General features: G+C 37.7%; 1 protein-coding gene across 4 annotated transcripts in view; it reads left to right on the top strand.

Annotated features, from left to right (window-relative positions):
* LOC148854085 (phosphatidylinositol 4-kinase alpha 1-like) overlaps positions 1-23525 on the top strand; it is a 160043-nt gene extending 136518 nt beyond the window's left edge. Inside the window, exons 18-27 of one of the 4 annotated variants that reach the window (XR_016095034.1) lie at positions 12885-13151; positions 13285-13362; positions 13506-13550; positions 15404-15576; positions 15671-15866; positions 19522-19662; positions 21233-21441; positions 21962-22140; positions 22646-22807; positions 23001-23525. Coding sequence is in view for 3 of the 4 variants with exons in the window: in XM_088941757.1 (XP_088797883.1) it covers positions 12885-13151; positions 13285-13362; positions 13506-13550; positions 15404-15576; positions 15671-15866; positions 19522-19662; positions 21233-21441; positions 22646-22807; positions 23001-23259 (1530 nt within the window). In the remaining variant the exon portion in view is untranslated. Of the gene's footprint in view, positions 1-12884; positions 13152-13284; positions 13363-13505; positions 13551-15403; positions 15577-15670; positions 15867-19521; positions 19663-21232; positions 21442-21954; positions 22141-22645; positions 22808-23000 lie in introns of those variants that run through there. The other 3 variants (XM_088941758.1, XM_088941757.1, XM_088941760.1) reach the window with 3 other exon arrangements.
* Positions 23526-24029: the final 504 nt, after the last annotated feature.

Genomic DNA, 24029 nt, shown 5'->3' with positions numbered 1-24029 from the left:
AAGGATATGTCGGGCCTCGTGATAGTTAGATAGTTCAGCTTCCCCACTAGTCGTCTATACCTTCCAGGATCTTCAAATACTTCTCCTGTATCACTGCTCAACTTAACATTTGGTTCCATAGGGGTCTCAGCCGGTTTTGCACCTAACAGTCCTGTTTCTTCCAATAGATCAAGAACATATTTTCTTTGGCACAGATTTACACCTTGTTTTGACCTGGCAACCTCTATTCCCAAGAAATATTTCAATGTTCCAAGATCTTTTGTTTGGAAATGGTTTTGCAAAAATACCTTTAATTTGCCAATCCCCAATTTATCATTGCCAGTAATGACAATATCATCCACATAGACCACTAATAGAATCTTCCCAGCTTCTGAGTCATAGCTGAACACTGAGTGATCTACCTGGCACTGCTTCATTCCAAAACTCTTCACCACTTCACTGAACTTCCCAAACCAAGCACGCGGCGATTGTTTCAACCCATAAATTGCCTTTTTCAATCTGCATACCTTACCATCCTCCCCCTGAGCAACAAACCCAGGTGGTTGCTCCATATATACCTCCTCCACTAGATCACCATGGAGAAAGGCATTCTTGATATCAAGCTGAAACAGAGGCCAATCATACATAACTGCCAGGGAAATTAGTACACGAACAGAACCAATCTTAGCCACCGGAGAGAATGTCTCCATGTAGTCTACTCCATACAACTGGGAGTAACCTTTAGCAACAAGTCTGGCCTTCAGACGCTCTACACTACCATCTGGCAAGTATTTCACAGTATACACCCATTTACATCCCACAGCATGCTTACCAGGTGGGAGAGTAGTAAGTTCCCACGTTTGAGTATGTTGAAGAGCAGAAAGTTCCTCCTCCATTGCCTGCCGCCAATCAGGTGAACTGAGAGCTTCTTGGACATTGTTAGGTATGGAAATAGAGGATAAAAGGGAAACAAACTGGCGATGTGATGTAGAAAGACGAGATAATGAAACGAAATTGGAAATGGGATGGAGGGTAGAACTGTGTTTACCTTTTCGTAAGGCAATGGGTAGATCAAGGTTTGAGGGTTCAACAATAGGAGCCATGAGAGGATCCGCAGATGAGGTAGAAGCTGGAGGAGGGGACGGTGCCGTTCGACGTGTATACACTTGCCGGATTGGTGGACGTTCGGTGGTGATCTGCATGGGATGAGGTGATGAGTCTACTCCAACAACATCTGGAACTGGATCACTGACAGGGAGAGGAAGAGGAAGTGCGGGTGGAGACGAGGGTGCTTCAGGACTTGAGAAGAAGGGGACTGACTCAAAAAAGGTGACATCAGGACAGACATAGCACTTCCGGGTAATGGGATTATAACACTTGTACCCTTTCTGAGTCCGTGAGTAGCCAAGGAAGACACATTTAATTGAGCGTGCATCTAGCTTGTCTATTCCAGGGCTCAGATTGTGGACAAAGCACACACAACCAAAGACGAGGAATTAATGGGAATGGAGATAAAGTGGGAAACAAGATAGAGAAGGGGGACCGACCATGAAGAATGAAGGAGGGCATCCGATTAATGAGAAAACATGCAGTGAGTACAGCATCACTCCAAAAACGTTTAGGAACATTCATGTGGTGAAGAATAGACCGAGCAGTTTCAAGAAGCTGACGGTTCTTCCGTTCAGCTACCCCATTTTGTTGAAGGGTGTATGCACATGATGTCTGATGAATAATGCCATGCTGTTCTAAATACTGTTGAAATGAAGTAAGAAAGTATTCACGACCATTATCTGAACGGAGAATTTTGATTGGAACACCAAATTGTGTGCGTATTTCAGCATGGAATTTTTGAAAAATAGAAAACAATTCACTTCTTTCTTTCATTAAGTAAATCCATGTCATTCTTGAACAATCATCAATAAAGGAGACAAAATACTTGTACCCATTATAAGACTCTATTTTGATTGGACCCCAAACATCTGAATGAACCAAAGAAAAAGGACTCAACATACGACTCTCAACTCTTGGACTGAAGGACACACGACGATGTTTCCCAAACTGACATGACTCACATTGCAAAACTGACAAATGACTCAATGACGGGACCAAAATCTTGAGAGCCTTGAGAGATGGATGTCCCAGTCGGCAATGCCATTGTAGAGGAGTAAGCGAAGTCTGAAGAGCAATTGAAGATCCACCACCGTCAAGATAGTACAGTCCACCAGCTTCATGCCCCCCACCAATCTTCTTCCCCGTCTTGAGATCCTGAAAAACACAGGTGGAAGGAAAGAAGGTAACGGAACAGTTAAGAGCTTTGGTTATTTTACTAACAGACATAAGATTGAATGGAAACTTAGGGACATATAAAACAGATGATAAGGGCACAGGAGCCATGTCAATATTACCAACACCACATATGGGAGATGAGGACCCATTGGCAAGTGTAACAGTTTGTGATGTGGAGGTTTCAGAGAGAGAAGAGAACACACCTGGAGTCCCGGTCATATGATCTGAGGCTCCAGAGTCAATAATCCAGGGAGAGGTTTTAGATGACATGCAAGCAATACCTAATTGGGCAAGTGTGGCAGTGGTATGCTGTGAAGTAGTTTGAAGGAACCGTTCATACTCATCACGCGGTACGCTCACCATTTCCCTCCCAAAGGTAGATGTAGATGTGGGATGAGTTCGGTCTGCCGGTTTACTGTCACTGATATCAACCTCACCCGCTACAGCATGATTAGCCCATTTAGAGGGAGGGCCATGTAGATCATAACAGAAATTCACTGTGTCCCTCTCTACCACAATGAGTGCATTTCCTTGTAGAGTTATTCTTCCCTCTGCCACGACCTCCCCCTGAGTCACGACCACCCCGACTAATCATGGAACTGCCACGGCCTCCTCGGGGAGCATGACCTCCCCCTCTTGTACTATATCCAACCCCTCGAGCTGTCACAAGTGCTGATCTATCAGACTGTGTGGAGTTCTCTGTCTGTCCCAAAGAGATTCTACGAAGCCTTGAGAATACTTCCTCAAGTGTAGGAAGAGTAGAGCCCCCCAATATTTGGGCTCTAACTGGTTCATATTCCGACTTCAGCCCCACTAAAAATCTTGTAACATCTAGTTGCTCCCTTTGCTGTTGCTGAACTTTAATATCTGGAGTAAGGGGGTGATAGACATTGAGTTCATTCCTTATATTCTTCATGTTGGCATAGTACTCTTCTAGTGTTTTGGTTCCTTGTTGTAAATCAAAATACTCCTGATAAAGCTGATACACTCTTGTTGTGTTATCTTGTCCAGAATATAGCTTCTTAGCATGCTCCCATATATCCTTAGCCGTATCAAGAAACATGAAGTTGGCACTAATTTTAGGTTCCATACTATTCCATAGCCAAGTCATGATTTGAGCATCTTCTTGCTCCCAATCATCAAACCCTAGAGAGTCCTCCGATGGCTTTTCATCTCTTACATGCTTTACTTTCTTCTTTGCCTTGAGAAACACTTCCACTGATTTGGCCCATGGAACATAGTTCTCCCCATTCATTTGTACCCCTAGGTAGTCGGAGGAAATTACCACATTAGGTTTCTGATCATTGTAGCCATCTCCTATTGCTGCCATTGTACTCTTTCACAGTTGCCTCTAACCTTACTTCTCAGCTACAAGCTAATTGATGTTGTTCACAGTTTGATACTTCAGCACCTATTGCAGCCCCTAAACACAACAGTGGGAGCACACACTTGTTCTTCTTTACACTACTGCTGACTTCACACACCTACGACCCACATAAGCATCACAAGCACCACAACACAACAGTAGGCCCTCTTACAACCACTCAATAAAAAAATTGCGCATCACAAGCACCACAACACAGTCAAACTGCTACACCCAGTTCAGATTTGTTTAACACACTTAAGAGGGCATTACACGACCACAAGGAGCTTGGCAAGGTCACTGCATTCCACCTTACACCACTCGGCCACCTACAGCAGCCCTAACACCACTCAACAACTCACAGCAGCCCTACACCATTCGGCTACTGCACACACAGCCCTTTTTAGGGCAACAATGAACCTAGTTCTCTAGGTTCTAATCAGTACTAACTGATTCTTGAAGGGTTCCTACCCAGAAATACCAGCAACACAAGAGGACTAAATAACCAACCTTCCTTTGAGAGTATCAGCCAACCATTCACTGCTGAAATCACCTTCCTTGATGAAGAAAACTGTGCGCAGCAGAGAGCAACGAACTGTGATGTCTCAGACCTAGGGCGAACCAGCTCTCTCCATTAACCAACTAGAAACGAAGAGGAGGGTGTCACGAACACAGCTGAGATGCTTTGCAAGCGGAAGCAGGTCAGAAACCTTGCTCTGATACCATGTTTTGGAGCAGCTACAGTAGTCCGAACCAGTGAAGAAGGAAGAAGAAGATGAGGAAGAAGACAAGAGAAAGAGAGAACAGGAGGGTTTAGTCGAACTGATTAGTCCCCCATTCAGTCGACCCCCTTGTGTTTATTAGGTTCTAATTACACTTACAAAGACTAAACTGCCCTCACTTAAGTGTGGGGCAGAGTACTCTAATAAAACAGCCACATAAGCAAAGTACTTAACTGACATAAGATTACTAAATTACCCTTATTTGGCTCACTCTAACAATTGGCCTATACTACTAGATACATGTAATGGAAGTGGAATCAAGTAAAATCGTTTTCATTTTATGCCCATGTGGATTGAAAAGGAGGAATGTAGTGATATTATTCAGCAAATGTGGCAATCCAATTGCTAGGGATCTGCAGTGGATAGGATGGATCTTAAGTTGAGAAGATTAAGGAGACTTCAAGCTTGGAATAAGAACTCATTCAGAGATAAAATTGGCAGAGATTGATCGGCAACTCTTGGAATTGGACAGTAGAGATTCAGATGCAGAATGTCAACAACACAAATAAGCTCTAAAGGAGGAATATAGGATGTGGCTATGACGAGAGAAAACACCAAGTTTTTTCACCATGTTACAAAGAACAAAAGGCGAAGAGGCACTATTTGTGAAGAGTCCTAATGCTGAACTGTATTATCATCAAGGTTTAAAATGCTGATGTCGATGGAAATGTCGCTTACCAAAGTATAGGACATATGTCGGAAATGTCGGAAATGTCGAGGGGAAATATTGTAAAAATTAGAGACATTGTGGAAATATTATGAAATAGGTGGAAATATGCAAAGATATTTTGTAAAATGATAAAAGAAGCATGAATACATATTTCTAGACTATTATCTTATTCCCAACCATTATATAAAGCTAAGAAACTAAGATCAATAGCAAATTAGTAAATGACAATTTACTGATTTATTATGCATTTTGATGTTTTTACAAGGTTATCTGAAATTTTCTTTTCTTATTTTTAATTCTGATTTATTATAAATTCTAATATATTTATTTCACACTAGTAAATAAAAATACATTTATTCTGATTTTTTAAATATTAAAGTTATAATACATTATGTTTTATTATAAATTTAATAAACTGATTCTCCTTTTTGTAGTATTAAGATTATGATAAATTCTGATTTCTTATAAAACTTAATGAATTTATTATTTTTTTAGTACTAAATTTATAATAAATTATGATTTAGTATAAAATTTATTAAATTTATTCTGATTTTTTATATTAAATGTAGAATATGATTTATTATAAAATTTAATAAAAATTTTCTGATTTTAATAAATATTTTAAAAATACTAACTAGTTAATATTTTATTACTTGAAAAAAATTTATGTTTTATATTATAAAGTAATTAATTTATTCTTTTGTTTTATATTTTGCTAATTCTTTTTTATAAATATTTTGTTTGAAATATTAAATAGAAATTATTAATGGAAATATTATTAATGTACATTAGTCGACATCTTGTCGAAATTAGTTGACATCCTGTTGACATAATAGGAAAAACTGCATTTTTTTTTGTTATTTGGACCGATTCGGTCGACATTTCTAAAATATAGGAAATGTCGACCGAAATAATGTAATTTTTATATTACCATCCATTTTCATGTCAATGAGCCTCAATATCGACATATGTCGGGCGACATTAGCGACATTGAAACCATGATTATCATAGTCCCAATTGTATGTTGTATACAATTTGTCTTTTCTTCTTCTTTAGTCCTTTAAGGACTTTTATGTAATTATATATATATTTGGACTCTTTGGGGTGTGGGTCGACTCACTCAGTTAGGACACCCCAGAATTTTGCTGTTTTCTCTTGTACGAACTGGGCTGGTGACATGGTATCAGAGCAGGTCGTGAAGAGCAACCTCTAATCTCAGTTTCTTGCTCCAGTTTGAAGAGTAATCCTCAGGCTTTTGACTCCCATTCTCAGCTCCTGGTTGGAAGGTATTTGAGGACTGTTTTGATCAGTACAGAATACCCTAGTTTTCCTGAGAAAATCGCATGACAGGTTGGTAAATCTACTCCTATTGTGAATCAGCTGATTCTTTTGACTTGAGTCACCCAAGGGTCTTTTTGCTTATCAGTCTCGTGTTAAGGATTTTGGATTAGCTCTAGAGGATTTTTATCCCTTTTCTCAGTTCAACGGTCCTGAAACCTATCTTTGGATTTTCAACACCTTGTATCAGCTGTTAGAGCTTGATTTGATACTCTTCTAGGGTGCTTGATTCTTCACAAGGGCGGAACATCTCTGTGGTTCCCTGAACTGAAGACAGATTGAGTTTATTATCACAATAAATCTGGTTTCTCTGATGTTTTCTCCATATATCATTGTTTCGGCTTTACTGTCAAGGATTTTCTCTTGAGGAATCCCTCCTGTTTAGGTGCTGCTGTATTTAGTATTTGGACAGTTTCCTATTTAAGTTGAGTAATTAATCACCTGAAAACTCCATTTCAGTTCTGTTATTCCTTTGTCTGGACTGTATTTTTTATTTGGAATGGCCGAAAAGGTTGATATCATCCCAGTGAAATTTGATGGAACCAACTACAGCATGTGGAAGTTCCATTTTGACTTCTTTGTCGAAGGAAAAGGTCTAGAGGGTCATCTCAATGGGACTGTTAGTCAAGGCCTTTTCACAATGGAAACTAGACAATGGAAAACTGGTTTCTTGGATCTTGATTTCGATTGTATCTCAATGGGACTGTTATCAGTCCAATTTATCTAGACAATATCAAATTGAATTTGAGATTTTTTGCTTACTGTTAGGGGAATAAAAAGATACAAGAATACTATTCAGGGTTCATTAACTTATGGGCAGAGTATGAGTTGGTCCATGTGGATATCGCAGACTCCTTAGAGTGTGTCAAGTATCTTCAAAAACACTTTGAGAAGAGGAAAGTGAATCAGTTCCTTATGAAACTTAGGCCTGAGTATGAAATAATAAGGTCTAATATTTTGAGTAGAGGGACCCTTACAGAATTGGATTCCGTGATTTACTAAGGGAAGAAACTAAACTTATGACTACTGCAAACATAGATGGGAAATCAATTGATTCTAGGGCTGATATAGTCTTTATTGCGCAAAGGAGTAAAAAATCTAATGTCAAGGACTTCTCTAAAACCTACTGTTATGAATGTAAAGGGTTTGGATATGTTGCCTTTCATTGTAAGAAGAAGAATGTTTGCACCTATTGTAAACAGCATGGTCATATTATTCCAGATTGCTCTGTTCGGCCGTCCAAGGGAACTATGAAGAAGAATCAGTACGAGCATATCGAGTGACTGAGGGATGAAGAATTTCATTCTCTTCAGTCCAATAATACTTGGGATCTCACTTCCTTACCACCCGGGAAGTAGGCCATTGGTTGTCAATGGGTATATACAGTTAAACACTATCAAGATGGCAGTATTGAGCGGTTCAAAGCTTGACTTGTTGCAAAGGGGTATACTCAGACCTATGGTGTGGACTATTCAGAAACCTTCTCTCCTATGGCTAAAATGGGTTTTATACGAGTGCTCATTTCTTTAACTGCCCACTTTGATTGGCCCCTATTGTAGTTTGATGTCAAAAGTGTGTTTCTCCATGGTGATCTTCACGAGGAGGTATATATGGAGCAACCCCCTGGGTATGTTTCTCAGGGGAAGTCAAGAAAGGTATGTCGATTGAAGAAGGCTATCTATGGGCTGAAGCAATCACCACGGGCATGGTTCGGTCGTTTTAGTAGAGTGGTGCAAGATTTTGGCTTGAAACAATGCAATGTTGATCACTCTGTGTTTAGTAGAGACTCGTCATCTGAGAAAATCATTTTAGCCGTGTATGTTGATGATATTGTTCTCACTAGCAATGATACACATTTTATTGATGATATTGTTTGCCCTGGAATTTGAAAATAAGCGAGCTTCATTAGACTCTTGTTTGCTATCCACTACTTCTAGTTTTTCTTCTACATCTTGTAATAATGTGTGGCACTTATAGCATAGATGTTTGGGCCACACTCATGCTAAAAACTTGGACTATTTATTTTCTTCTAGTTATTTGCTTATGACTGTTGCTTCATTTAAGAATGTTGATAAATTTTGTTTAACTTTCTGCTATAGTAAAAGTCATGTTTTTCCTTGCCCATCTTCTACTGAACATGCTTCTACACCTTTTCACCTTATTCATGGTGATGTTTGGTCGTCTCTAGTTATTTCACGTTTGGGTTATAGATATTTTGTGTTGTTTATTGATGATTGTACTCGATACACATGGAGTATGGTTATGAACCAGTTTAAAAGCACTATAAGTATTTTGAGGTCAGATTCAGGGGGAAAATACTTTGATGGTGAGAATGGTAAGTTTCAAACCTATCTCAAACAACATGGCGTTCAGCCCTAGAAATCTTGTCCAGGTACACCTCAACAAAATGGGGTATCTAAGCACAAGAATTGTCAAATTACTAGTATGGTGAGATCCTTGTTAAAAGATTCCCATGTTCCCATTACCTTCTGGGTGGAGGCAACCCACACTGTTGTTCATCTCATCAACATTCTTCCCACTTCCATTCTTGAAAATTCTTCTCCCTATCAATCCTTATTTCATTGTCCACCAAATCTGTCCATGCTTCGCGTCTTTGGTTGTGTTTGCTTTGGTCATCTTCCTCCCCATGAACGCACAAAGCTAACACCTCAATCAACTATGTGTGCATTCATGGGATATAGTATGGAACACAAGGGCTTTCTCTGTTATGATCCCAGAGTCCGTAGACTGTGCATATCTCGTAATGTCATTTTGCTTGAGAACCTTTCCTTCTTTGAACTTGTTAGTAAATTGTCTGTACCATCATTTTCTATTCTACATCATTTTGGCTTTATAGGTGATCCTTCTCCTACATCTCAGCCACTTCTTGTCTCTAGCACCAGTGACTAGTCATCCCTCCCCATCCATCACTACTGTAAGTTCTTATCATCTTGTTGATTTGCTCTCATACGTTCCTTTGCGTTGATCATCTCGTATTTCTCACCTACCTGACCGCTATGGCTTCTTTTCCAGTCATAGCTCCTTTTCTGTTGTTTTGTCATCTACGGACATTCCTAAGTCTTATAACCAAGCTATACCAGTTAAGCATTGGAAAGATGCCATGGATTTAGAGGTTCAAGCCTTATGGGAAAATGATACCTAGGATCTTGTCTCCCTCCCCCAAATGCCTCCATCATTGGTAGCCTATGGGTTTACTTAGTGAAACTCAAATAAGATGGTACTCTTGACAGGTATAAGGCTTATTTAGTTGCTCAAGGCTAGAAGCAAGAGTATGAGATTGACTATGGTGAAACTTTTGCTCCAATGGCTAAAATGACAATTGTCCATTTACTTTTGTCCATTACTACTCTTAGACAATGGATAGTTCATCAGATGGATGTAGGGGTGCAACTGGATCGGATCATGATCTGGTTTGACCCAAGATTTGATCATATTTGGTCAAATTTGGATCACCTTGTTCGGATCTTCAGAACGGGTTGGATAGTAGGACCCAATCAGAAAACAGGTCGGATTCAGAACCCCCCTACCCCTATCCGATTCAAGAAGATTTAATTCGATATGTATTATAAATATAAATATATGTTATTTATTTATTTATAAATATATTCTTATATTATATTTTTATAAGTTTGTTATGTTATTTATTTTTTTATAGAAAACAAGTATATATGGTGAAAATAATTTAAAAATACTTGTATTTTTGTTTTTTCTTTATTTAAATTAGTATATTTTATTTTTCTTTTAATAATTTATTAATTTTTAAGAAAAACAAGTCGGATCGGATCAGATCCGAAGATCTGACTTACCGATAGGATTCGAATTCAAATCGAATCCTATCAGATCCAATCGGATCTAACATGAATAGTGTCGGACCGGATTCGAATATACCCTAATCCGAATTTGATCTAATCCGTTTGCATCCCTAGATAAATGTCAAGAATGCCTTTCCATGGGCATTTACAAGAAACAGTTTATATGAAACCACCTCCTAGATGTTGTGATATTCTTCTTTTGGTGTGTAAACTATAAACTGAAGAAAACATTAGATGGTCTTAAACAAGCTCCACGAGCTTGGTTTGACCACTTCCGTGCAGTGGTGTTGGAGGCTGGTTTTCAGCAAAGTGCTTCAGATTACTCTCTTTTTACTCTTAATCGAGCACAAGGGTTGACTCTTCTCTTGGTATATGTTTATGATATCCTTATCATCAGAGATGATGTGGACGACAATAACAACTTGAAGCTCCTTCTCAGCAACTCTTTCAAAATGAAAGATCTTGGGCCAGTCACCTATTTTCTTGGCCTTGAAATTCAGCGATGTTGCACTTGCTTGCTTGATTGATTCTAAACAAGTGGATACACCTTTGGAGCTTAACTATAAGCTAAGTAAGGATGAGGGTGAGCTCCTTCCTAGTGCTACAACTTGTAGGTAGTCTTATCTACCTGACTATTACTAGACTGGACATTTCTTATGCTGTCCAGCTCGTGAGCTAGTTTGTATCTGCCCCACTTTTTTGCAGTTCTCCAAATCATTCGTTATGTCAAGGGCACACTGTCTCATGGCTTATTTTTCTCATCTTCTTCCTCTATTCAGCTCTGAGCTTATGTAGATGTTGATTGGGCAGGTTGCCTTGACACTCATCATTTTACTACTGGCTGGTGTATATTTCTTGGTGATTCTTTGATTTCTTGGAAATGCAAGAAACAACAAATAGTTCTCAAGTCATCTACTGAAGCAGGATATAGAGCAATGTCCTCAGCATGCGATGAAATAGTTTGGCTCAAGGCTCTACTTCATGATATGGACATTGATCACTAATCCACCATCCCTCTGTTTGCTAACAACGTGAGTGCAATCAAGATTGCATCCAACCTGGTATTTCATGAGCATACTAAACATATTGAGGTGGATTGTCACTTCATTTGTGACCTTCTCCTCATGGGTCACATCTCTCTCCCACATGTTTCCTCAGGCCTACAGCTGATAGATCTCTTCAGCAAAGCCTGACATAATTTCCTTATTGACAAACTGCTGCTTGTTCCCCAACATCAATTTGAGGGGGAGCGTAGAGAAGATGGAGGTAGTTATGTAATTTTATCTTTGTTGAAATCTAGTAGGCGTGTACATTAGTTGATAGCTCTTTTCTTTTATTTCTTTTGTAAGGACAATCTGGTCCATTCACATTCTTAATATAAATTCTTTCTTTTTGGGTTGGTTCTATCATACTGATCAACCCTAACAGATCTGAACTCTTGGCTTTCTTCCTATCTTTTCTCCTTCTCTCAGATTAACAACTTTACCACTTATAACAACTTATCTCCTTCTTATCGTTCTTTTTTTTATCTGCTATTTGTAGTGTTTTTATTCCTAAGTCTGTTGTAGAGGCCTTGAATTCCCCTAAGTGGAAAAATGCAATTCTAGAGGAACTTGATACTCTTCATAAGAATTGCTCGTGCAATTTGGTGGACCTTTCTAAGGGTAAAAAACCTATGGGATGCAAGTGAACGTTTGCAGTTGAGCATCATGTTGATGGCTCAGTGGAAAGATATAAGGCAAGGTTGGTGGCCAAGGGTTTCTCTCAGACATATGGAGTTGTCTACAACACCCTTGTTCATCCTCCTCCACTTTCTCCTAAGGATGTGTATTACATTTGCACCTCTCAGAAATCCCTTCAAGAGCAACCTCTCCAACCTTTTTCGCTATGGCAAGATCAGCCTTACTCATCTCTCGGAAATCCCTTTTAGTCAAGTGCCCGACTTCATCGCTTTTCCAGTTGTGTGCCCCATTTTTTGAATGATAGTGACTTAGGGGCCGTTTGATAACAGATGAAGTTGCTGAACTAAATGACTTATTGCTTTATCAGTTTATCTTTTAATGGATAAAATAATTAAATAATAAAATATTCAGGTCTACAGTATTCTACCCAGCTTCAGCTTCAGCCATTAAGGAGCCCACAACTTCCTTAAAAAACTTATTCATTAAAAGACAAAACAATTAGCTTTTCAGTTCAGCCATTTCAGCCATTATCAAATGGCTCTTTAGTGAACCACATTCATAATGGAAAGCCTGTTATCAATCAAAGAATGTCCATGTGTTCTTTTAGGAAAAGATTCCCAACAATTTTCAATGATTTTAACAAATTATAAAAAAATTAAATATTCTAAAATTTTAAATTTCAGATGTTTAATTTATCAATAACATTCCAAATATCCTTGATATATGAGTGATATGAAGGAAAAATATATACTTGAAATATTTCATATCGCCCCAGTGTAATGAGGAGATGTATTGCAAACCATGTTCCATGGTGGGCTTCAAGGTCTTTCGTCAGCATATTGAAGATGGCGGTGTTTCTTAACTATTTATTATTTCTGTTGGCCATTCTTTTCTTTCCCTTTTCTCAAATTCTTTTGATTATAAGTTATGTCGGTCTGTTTTTTGGTGCAGTTGCATATATTTGATATTCGCTGCATACCTGCAGCATTACCATTTTTTGTCACTCCAAAGGCTGTTGAAGAGAATTCAGTGCTTTTGCAACAATTGCCACATTGGGCTGCTTGTTCAATTACACAGGCCCTTGAGTTTCTTACTCCTGCATATAAGGGTCATCCACGTGTCATGGCATATGTTCTTAGAGTTTTGGAGTCCTATCCTCCTGAACGAGTTACCTTCTTCATGCCACAATTGGTACAGGCTCTGCGATATGATGAAGGGGTGAGTTATCCATGTGATGCACATTGGTGTTATTACTGTGACCATTTTCTATGGGCATTGTACTGTTGCAGCTATGAATTCCTTATTTTTTATATTTGATTTAATTCATCTAAGATTCTATTTTTTCATGCAGAAATTGGTAGAAGGATATTTACTTGGAGCAGCACAAAGAAGTGATATATTTGCCCACATTTTGATCTGGCATCTACAGGTGTTTCTTTTATTGTGTGCCCTTAAACTAACAGGGATCTACTTTGATGTTATAACTATTGACAAGATATATTGGAATACTTTGTTGTGTATGCTATTTGAATGCTTGAGCTTGAATTAGCTTTGATGTTATATTTTTGGCAGGGAGAAACATTTCCAGAAACAGGGAAAGAAGCAAGTGCTGGGAAGGTATGTTCATGTTTGTGTATTCCTTTTGTTAATTCACTTTGAGATTATGCAAGATTGATCTTCAGAGATGGGCAATTGGTTGTTCAATTCTCATCTTCAACTATTAATGCAAAATGGACCTCCACAAAAAAATTGCTCCCCCCCCCCACCTCCTCAAGAAGTTACTGCCAATCTACCATCTAGTTAGTACACTGGATGCATAAGATCACAAATCTCCAAAAGACCTGTCCCCAAACAAGAATAACTAGATAAGAAGGTTTTCTAATCTTCCAATTCGTTTTAGTTCAAAACAATTCTGATACAAACTACAGTTCTATATGTCTAGATGCTGAAGGGAATTGAAAACAATTAAACATCCCCCCCAAAGAAAAAAGGGAGGAAAAATAGTAAATAAATCATTTACTTTTGGTGACCCAGGAAAAACCATAAAAATTTGATTCACAAATTTTTGTATGTAGATCCAGGACTAAAAGGAGAAAATGTTCCATCCATTCAAGAAGGGATGACATCTTCTTCTCCACTTGAGTTCTTTACTGCTTGAGTATAAGTTTTTAAAAGTAATTCTACCTCCAGTCATAGTTTTCAAGGCACCTAGGCGAAGCTAGGTGATAGGGGAGCGCCTTGTCGCCTAAGCGATGAGTTTTTTAAAATAAAAAATATATAAATCCTAGGTTAGATCCCTAGGTTTCATAGTAATTAGTAGTGATCTTTAACTGATAATCACCATGCTTCTCCTAAAATAAGTACAAACCCCATATCAATAGATAGAATGTCAACATATTTATGAGTAGAAAAATAAGAAAGGAAAGAAACATACAGGTTTCTTGTCTCAATTGGATAAAATCTTCAAGTTATTTTTTACTTGTCAATTCAGGTTTTAAAGTCCTAAAGGGTTCAAGACTATGCCACTGACTTGTGTCTCGACTGAACCCAAACAAATAAGAAAATAACAAAAAGAAACTAGTATAAGAATCACAATATTAATACTATAAACCCACAATATGAATAATTTAGTCTAATAATATCTATTGTACTATTATTAATAACATAGAATAAAAATATAAATATTGTGTGGTGTCTTAGGTATAAATATGTAGGCATTTGGGCGAGGCAACCCTCCAAGAACGCCTTATCACCTAGGCATCACCTAGGTGTCACCTCGACAACTATGCCTCCTGTGTTCAGTTTCCATCCTCTCTGATGGAGCACTTTTGGGAATAGAGACTGAGAACATGCTTCTTTTCTTTGAAATGTTAGAGACATCCAACATACTTGATTTGGTGGATAGAAAAATCTGGAGAAAAAATCCAGTGTCTGTTTGAGACAACACAGCTATGTTGTCACATTCGGGGAGAAAGATCTTTGGCATTAGCATGAACTCCTAGTTCTGTTGAGTCCAAAAACCAGCGAATGCTCCTGAAGATTCTCTTGTTAGAGGGGGTTAATATATTGGGAGAGAGCAGCATTCAGGTTAACTCTCTTTTCTGCTTTGTGGGGAGAAGGTGATGCATGTAATTTGTCTTTGTACTTTCTATTTCTTTATGTTCTTTATTTTTATTTGATCATTTATTTCAGTGGCTCCTCATAACATATTTTTCTTCCTATTCTAAAACATCTAAAAAAAGGAAAGATATTGGTAAAAGAGTTAACGTATGACTAAAACAGTAGTCATCATGTAGAGGATGTGGTTGCATCCATAGTGTTACAGCTGGTGGCTTAGAACTGTTGAAGGTATCCTTGACACAATGGTTCCCATTAATTCATAGATGCATGATTGATTTCTACTTGGATGACTGAATTTCTGAGATCTATATCATCCAGTGCTTTCTCATATATACCTTTTGTCATTGCAGAATAGTGCATTTCTAGCACTACTACCTGTTGTTAGGCAACGGATTATTGATAGTTTCACTCCAAATGCCTGTGACATTTTTCAAAGAGAATTTAACTTTTTTGATAAAGTCACATCTATTTCTGGTGTACTCTACCCACTTCCAAAGGAAGAACGCAGAGCTGGTATCCGAAGGTAAAATTTCCTTGTGATGTATTTTAATGTTGGACTTATTTAAAGAATCTTCCTTTTTCATCTGAGGTTAGTGATAGTTTTCTTGCCATAACAGGGAGCTGGAAAAAATTGAAGTGGATGGGGAAGATCTTTACCTACCTACTGCTCCTGGTAAACTAGTTCGAGGCATTCAGGTGGATAGTGGAATTCCCCTACAGTCGGCAGCTAAAGTTCCTATTATGATTACATTTAATGTAGTAGATAGGGATGGGGATCTCAATGATATTAAACCCCAAGCTTGCATCTTCAAGGTAATCTTTTCCTTTTTTTCTTGCTTATCTCTGGATTGGTAACAGGGCAACCTTTATTAAGGAGAGGAAAACAAGGTACAAAAAGATATCCTGGCTAAATCCAGTCTGGGATGAGTCCCAGCAACATATGAAAAGCCAGAAAAACCACATTATAACAGAGAATTCTTACCAAGTATGATATAGTGGCTTCTTATGTCTTATCACAAGGTGTCAGCTAAACTATTTGGTGATCTCAGCATCCAGTGGAATGATATGTTCATCCTGGACTCTGAAGCATGGACCTTTCCTATGGGTCATGACTTTTCTCAAAAGGATTTGCTACAAAATGCTATACAGCTAATGAGAAATCAATTTTACCCAGTGTTTTCAGATCTAAGAATCATATTTTTGAAGTTTTTCTCTCAACCATTAATGTGCTTGTGCACTCTGAAAATTTTTTTGACTTATTATTACTTTCCATTAATTTTCAACATTTAGGCAGAATTCCTTAAGAACTTTCCCTCAACTTTCTGTTTTTCTCTTATTTTGTACCAAACCAAAACGCGGCCTTATTTTGATTGCTAACCAGAAGTTATGTTAATGAGAATAATATTAAGAAACATAGAAGTCTCCTGGAACCAATATGAATATGGGGCTCATGGAGTAGCCTGAGTCTCATCACCCCAATGAAGAAAAAAGGAAAAAAGTAACTTGTAATGAATGGTAGAAGGATATGTCTTCTTTGAGTGGTGTTGTGGTAGGAGTCAAGGCCATTTTACCCCTGACTTCTATAGCTCTTTTTCAAGGTAATGGGAAGCGGTGAGAGCAATGGAACTTTGAATTAAGTCAGCTTCAAAATGGTGTTTGGTGTAGCGCTTCAGAGTTTTGATAGACTGAGTAATTGAGCCAACAAGGCAGCAGACTCAAAAAGGGCCAGAGTCAACTCGGTTTGATGGTTAAGTTGGGAAATGAGTCAGGGGCATTAGTTCCTGTTGCAGTGGTCTGGTAATTCCTAAGATGTATTGTTGAAATAATTTAGTTATTTGTGTTAGGGTCTGTTTTCTTCAGCCCAGATTCAGCTCTCTGTTCCGCCCAGATTCAGCAAGTTGGAGAAGGAAGGAAGCTTGTTCGATCTGTTCTCTCAGTCAGTATTCCCGCTCTGATACCATCTTGGCAGTGAGGCCGGCCAGAAATAACAGAAGGAGAAGAGAAGAGAAGAAGAAGAGAGAAAGGAAAAGAGAAGAGAAGAAATTGGCAATGGAACAGTACTGGCGGCGCCAGCTTTATTATATTATATAGGGCGGCAGAAATAATAAGGGAAAAAACCCTTGTGCCCCTGCTGTAAGTGAGTACAATAACAGACAACAGAAATAAAAAAATTGAAATAAAAACGCTTTAACTAGCCAAACAGACCCTAACACAAATAACTAAATTATTTCAACATGTATTACAGGCCCACAACATCTAAAGGCCCAACAAATATGTGAGTATAATTTGAAGAAGTTTAAAGGAATTCTATGAAGAGCAATGGTGAAGGTGTATTAGAAGGAGCTCCAGATTGAAGAGGAGAGTTTCCTTCAAACTCCTGGCATTGAGGCTGGAGGTTTCTAAGATATCTTCTGCTTGGCTGTTGGTGATGGATGTTAATGCTTCTATAGGCGTCATGTGGAAGCTGGTGGCACATTGGTGGTATGGCTTTGTTCAATGTGCACAAGAAATCAGCGAGAAATAAAGATATGATTGAAAAAGGAAAAAAGAGTAAGGGACCATTTGATAATGGACGAAGTGTCTGAACTGAATGGCTTACTGCTTTGTCTTCTGGTAGATAAAATAGTTAAGTCATAAAATATTCCAAGGTATAATAGTCAACCCAACTTCAGCTTCAGCCATTAAGGAGCCAATAACCTCCTGAGTATGTCATCCACTAAAATCTTATTATGCATATATTAATATATATATATATATATACAAGGTACAAGGTTGTATTTCTAACTTCTCTCTCTCTCTCTCTCTCTCTCTCTCTCTCTCTCTCTCTCTCTCTCTCTCTCTCTCTCTCTCTCTATATATATATATATATATATATATATATATATATATATATATATAACCGGGTAAAGTGACCCAGAATATCCCTGGTCATACAATACAATCAGCAGCAAAATAAAGAATAAAAAATTAATGAACAAAAGTATGCCTTAGATTTTAGGTACTGGGCCCAGCCCACGTTATATTGGTGCTTGAGGTGGGCCTTGGAAGAAAAAGCTTTTACCCAGGCCTGGATATCTCTAATCAATAGGTCAGGCAATGTGGGTCCAGGCAGAAACGATCATCTCTAATCAATAGGCTCTTTGATGAGCTGTAACCAATTGCAGATGAAACCAAGGCTTACTCTAATACCAAGTTATTGGATGTGCACAAGAAATCAGAAAGAAAATTTTGACTGAAGGAAAAGGAATGAGAAAAGGAGAAGACCGTATTAATACTTCTTAAGATACTGCATAATAGGGAAAGCGAAAATTTCATATTTGCCCCTGATAAGTAAATCAAAAAACTACCAAATAGAAAAAATGGACTTTCTCAACAAGCTTTTGTTGCCTTCTCAATTTCTGAGTTGGCAGCTGAAGGTGTTGTGCCTGGTGAGTCAGTTCAGGATATGGTTAGCTCAAACATTCATGTGTAGCCCCATGGCAATGAATGAAGAGATGGATGTTTCAATGGGGGTGGTGTCTCCACTCCAACCAAGCTCCGGAAATATAGAACTTGTCCTCTTCCTGTAGATGCTTCTTTGGAAAGGAGGCTGACATGACTAAGGTCCAGGAGAGGGAGGAGTGAGGAAATGCTGAGATGGAGTCTGAAGAGGATGGGCCTGGCGTTCTGTTGGATGAAGTGCACAAGGTAAGTGGTTTCTTCCCATTAGATAAAATAGCAGTTGCTGAAAATACTTTTAGAAGGCTGAGGAAGGGGAAAGGAAGGGAAGGAATTCATCCATTAAGGTGAAGGATAAGATGGGAGAGGACTCAATAGGAATGGACAGTGAGGTAGATACTGAGGTAGGGACCAAGAGGTTGGAGGAACCTGGTATTTTTAGAGGGAGGGGTAAGAAGAATAAAGATGCATTTCTCTCCAAGGAAGTGATTGGGCTGTCCAAGTTGGTGGACAAATTTACCCAAGAGTGTTAAGAGGAGAGGGAGGGAAGTAGGGGTAGACGACAGGAAGTTTAGGTCTGGTCGTGAGGTTCAAAGTTTATAATGGTTATCTTCTGTTATTGGTGATTTTGGTGAGGTTTGACCTTTTTCTGTGAAGGTCACTAGTTGGGTGGTATGGTGTAGCCAATTCACATGTTGTATATAATGTAGATTTTTGCTTTAGGGATGAGAGGGCTGAGTGTGTTGTATTTTGTTTGGGGACTCCTTTTGATTGAGCATCTTAATTCTTCTTGCTGTATCCTTCTCTTTATTTTCTTCATAAAATTTTTAGTTTACCATAAAAACCCTGTCCTGATAAATGTTGACCTTGAACTAGTGGATGCTTGGATATAGCAGAATTAGGTGTTCACTTCTTTAGAATTTCTTTTTTTCCTTTATAATGAGTATATTTGTATTTTGCTAGTTTTGATGATTAATTTGTGTCTATAGTGTTGAAATATCAACATAAACTATATTTCTTTATTTTATAGGTAGGAGATGATTGTCGACAAGATGTGCTTGCTCTCCAAGTGATATCACTTCTTAGGGATGTTTTTGGAGCAGTTGGACTTAATCTCTACTTGTTTCCATATGGTGTTCTCCCAACTGGTCCTGAGAGAGGGATAATTGAGGTGAAACTAATTTCTCTTATGTTCTTATTATACATATTCCACTTACCCATCCATTTTTCTTTTTGCTTTTTGATGCTTCAACTAAATCCTTGAGCAGAATGTAAATCTCTAGATATAACACTTAAGCCCTTAATTAAATGAAACCTAAGATGTTGGACATTGACATGCAACAGGCTTTCAAATTGACATTTCTAACAATTGACCTATTAAAGTGGTGCTACACAGGTTTCAAGGGGAGTATGTTTTGAACTTTAGTTTGATACGTTAATAAGAATACCTTCTCCTGGGCTTGAGACTCTAAACTTGATTGTTGGTCTAAATTTGGGTCATTTCTGAAGTGGATATTTTTCATAAAGTTGAAACCAATCTTATAGAGGTTTATAAACCATGGAAACATTGTGTGAAGCATAAGAAACTTGCATGCTGTTTTGGGAATGGTAATTCAGGTATGAAGACATAATGAAGAATCATGCGATAACCTAAGCATACAACTAGAATAGATAGTGCAAGTTCAATTATAAAATAAGCTGTACTGCATTTTAAGGTTTGGAAGTTAAACTTCCACAAGATTATCATCATTTTAAGTTGTACTAATGCAATGAAGTCAGAATTGTATGAATTATATTTGCAGAAAACTTGATTAGGATATGTGCTTACTTAAATTAAAAATAATATATTTGTGCAAGATCACAGAAAGCATACATCATGGATGCAATATACTATGTACCACATATATACTCTTATTTCCCCTGGGATTTCTATATTTTTTTGGTTGAAATGTGCATTTAACTAATAGGAAACAATTAGTTAGCAATTTAGGTAATTTTTTTCATCTTTCTGCTTTATAAATTCAATAAATGTTTCAAAACAGCAATCACCAATAAAGGTGTAACCAATTTTATTTCCAAAAACTCGTCTCTGTATGTAAAGGGGATGAGTTAATGCTTAAACTTAAAGGGTGCAATATATGTTTGTCACCTTCCTCTTAGCATGTAAAGTGTTGTTGGTATGAACTGATATGTATTATGTATCCTAGTTGAGAGATAGGCTATAGCATTTTAGGGCAAGATCATGTTGAAGGTTAGATTGTATAATAGTGTCAAAGAAGTGACTATCTGGGTCTGTACCCAATATGTTCTACCAATAAATCGATGTTGTCCTCAACCTATTGTGATTATAATCCATATTTTTTTGCTGATTTTTGACGAGAAAGTCATGAAGGTAGAATCAATTCTTATCGTCAAATCTTCTAAACTATCTTTACACCAAGACTTAAATGCTGTTTTTTCATGACGATTAAGTCATGATATATAAATGGAAGTCCAGCAATGCAGAGACCAGTTAGTTGTAGATCCTGTTTTTGGTTTGAAAGATAACTAGGGAAACCTATACAACCTTGTATGGGTTTCCCTACCTTTTCTTTCAAACCAAACACATCCTTATGTTTAGAGCTGAAAAAAATGAAGCAGATCCTTTTAATTTCTTCAGTTTATAATATGTGAATATTATTTAAAAGGAGTTTATCACATCTCATACACGTATCTGTTATTATAATGGTTTCAATCTACAGGTTGTCCCTAATTCAAGGAGCAGAAGTCAAATGGGTGAAACCACTGATGGTGGATTATATGAGATTTTTCAACAGGACTTTGGGCCTGTTGGTTCTCCCAGCTTTGAGACTGCTCGTGACAACTTCATGGTTAGCAGTGCTGGTTATGCTGTTGCAAGCCTTTTACTTCAACCAAAGGATCGGCACAATGGCAATCTTCTTTTTGACAAGTAATCTCCATTATATTTTCCATGATAGGGAGTAACTATAAACTACGCCAGAATCCTCAAAATATGCATACATATCAATATCAACACAAAAGCCATGAGTAAGGATTCAGAGTTGGCTTTACTAAGGCTTTCATCCTTACCCAAATATTTTGTTTACCGGACATTAAAGTTGGAAAGATTGGGAAAATTTATGGGCATTTAGATCTCACATGCAATGAAATCATTTTAGGTGCAAAATTCATGAAAGATAAACTGATGATGGCAACTTTAATAAGAACAAAAATGAGGTTATTTTTGGTTTTCTAGAGATATAACTCATCTAATTTTTTTTGTTAACATCCCGTGGATGGTTCCATTTAGGTAATGAACTAATGCTTTTGGGAGGTCCATTTAGATGAAGGGATAATGTATTAAAATATTATGAAAACTAAACTGAAATGATTTCATTCCATGTGGCTTCATATTGCCTTATTTATATCTAAGATATACTATTGTATGGTTGCTTTTCTCGAGATTTTAGGGTTACTTCAAGTCTGACTAGGGGGGCCATACATAGGAGTGCAAATTGGCATCTGATTTGAAGAATTGATACTGCACGGGGCCTGAGTCCTCAGGTTGGCCCCATCAAATTTTAACCAAATTCACAACCTGCCCAAGTTGCACCTTTATCCATACACGAGAAACTATTACTTCTACCAGGTTAGCTTCTGTAAACTGTGTAGATGGGCATTACTTTTGCACTCTGATAATGTAGGGTAGTTATTTGGGCACATCATGTCATCAATGAAACAGAGTCCCAATGAAGAGTAAAAAAAAAATTACTTTTTTATCAGTATAGTCATGGTGCTTTTTTTTCTTTAGTCTGGGGATTGTGCTCAAATCCACCATCAATTCATACATACACACAATGACAAAAATGTACTTATCATGCATTCATACATAACAAGTAATATTTATAGTAGATTAACTATTTTAAAGAAATCCATATCAACTTACATGTAGGTTTTTCTATACACAATATTATGATAAGTGCCTTTCTGCATCTTTAAATTGTCAAATAAAAACAAACGGGCAATTAATGCTTCCAACTATATTTTTCCCCTTTCTGCATCTTTAAATGGTCCATGTTATATGGCATCTTTATTTTTGGCATTTATAATAGGGTAATGCAAATTCCAATTAATCCCAACTTATTTATATGCAGTAAAGGAAGGCTTGTTCATATTGATTTTGGTTTTATCTTTGAAATTTCACCTGGTGGAAATATGCGTTTTGAAAGTGCCCACTTTAAGCTAAGTCACGAGATGACTCAATTGCTTGACCCATCTGGAGTGATGAAAAGTGAAACCTGGACCGAGTTTGTAAGGCAAGTCTGCACTACATCTCTCTCTCTCTTTCTCTCTCACACGTGTATGCGCACACAAACTGACACACACATACACACCCACATGCGCATACACAACATGTATGATGTATACACTGTCCTACATATGATAGTTTTTCATCTAAATAACTTAATAGTTATCTTGATTGTCTGTCTTATGGTCAACTATTTGCAGCTTGTGCGTGAAGGGTTATCTTGCCGCACGACGATATATGGATGGTATCATTAACACAGTTTTGTTGATGGTCGACAGTGGCCTACCTTGCTTCAGCAGGGGCGACCCAATTGGTAATCTTCGAAAGAGATTTCACCCTGAGATGAGCGAACGTGAGGCAGCCAATTTTATGATTCGCACATGCGTTGATGCCTACAACAAGTGGACAACTGCCGGCTATGATTTGATACAGTACTTGCAACAGGGCATCGAAAAGTAAAAGGTCATATGTTTCCTTGTAACTCTACTCACTAACACCCCCTCCCCCTCTCTGGTTTCTGTAAAATTGCACAGTTTGTAGCTCCAATATAGCAGGAAAAAAAATCATGGCACATATTCCTTTGATGGAAAGGAACTAGTTTGGATCCTTCAAGGAAGCTTCTTATGAGAGAGAGAGAGAGAGAGAGATGCTGTACAGAATCCAAGACAATGTAATTTGTGTAACTACAGAACAGCCTCTGAAAATATATCTTGTTTGGTTCTGCACCTTGCTTCCTACTTCCTAATTGGTTCCAATTTCCAAAAGAAGCTGCTCTAAATATACAAACAAAAAATGCGCATGTACCGTGAGACGGGCTCGTTGGATGTCTTAACGTGTTGACGTTTCAAGTTTATTTATCAGATTGAATGATTAAAATAGCAGTTGTTTAACGTGCTCACGTTTTTTATATGATTGAATGATCGACATGGTCATTATTTAACGTGAAAGACTGGATTGGGTTTTGGTTTACCTCAGAGCCAACTGCAAATTGATTAAACTGAACTATCTCTTGACTTTGATATTTATCCTATCGACCAAGTCATTCCATCTAGTTCCAATTTCAATTCTGATTTCCGTTTAAACCAAACAGGACATGGGAATAGGCAATTCTAATTATAATTCTAATTTTAATTTCGATTCCAAAGTGAACCAAGTGGACTTTTTCTTTGGGTGCATACAATCCCTACCTGCTATAGAGAAATTTGGCTATTTGGAGCCTAGGGGTATTC

This window comes from Nelumbo lutea, chromosome 4 (genome assembly GCF_056320005.1).
Source record: "Nelumbo lutea isolate HS-2025 chromosome 4, American lotus-T2T, whole genome shotgun sequence".
Taxonomy (NCBI): domain Eukaryota; kingdom Viridiplantae; phylum Streptophyta; class Magnoliopsida; order Proteales; family Nelumbonaceae; genus Nelumbo; species Nelumbo lutea.
This window is presented reverse-complemented; position numbering and strand designations above follow the sequence as displayed.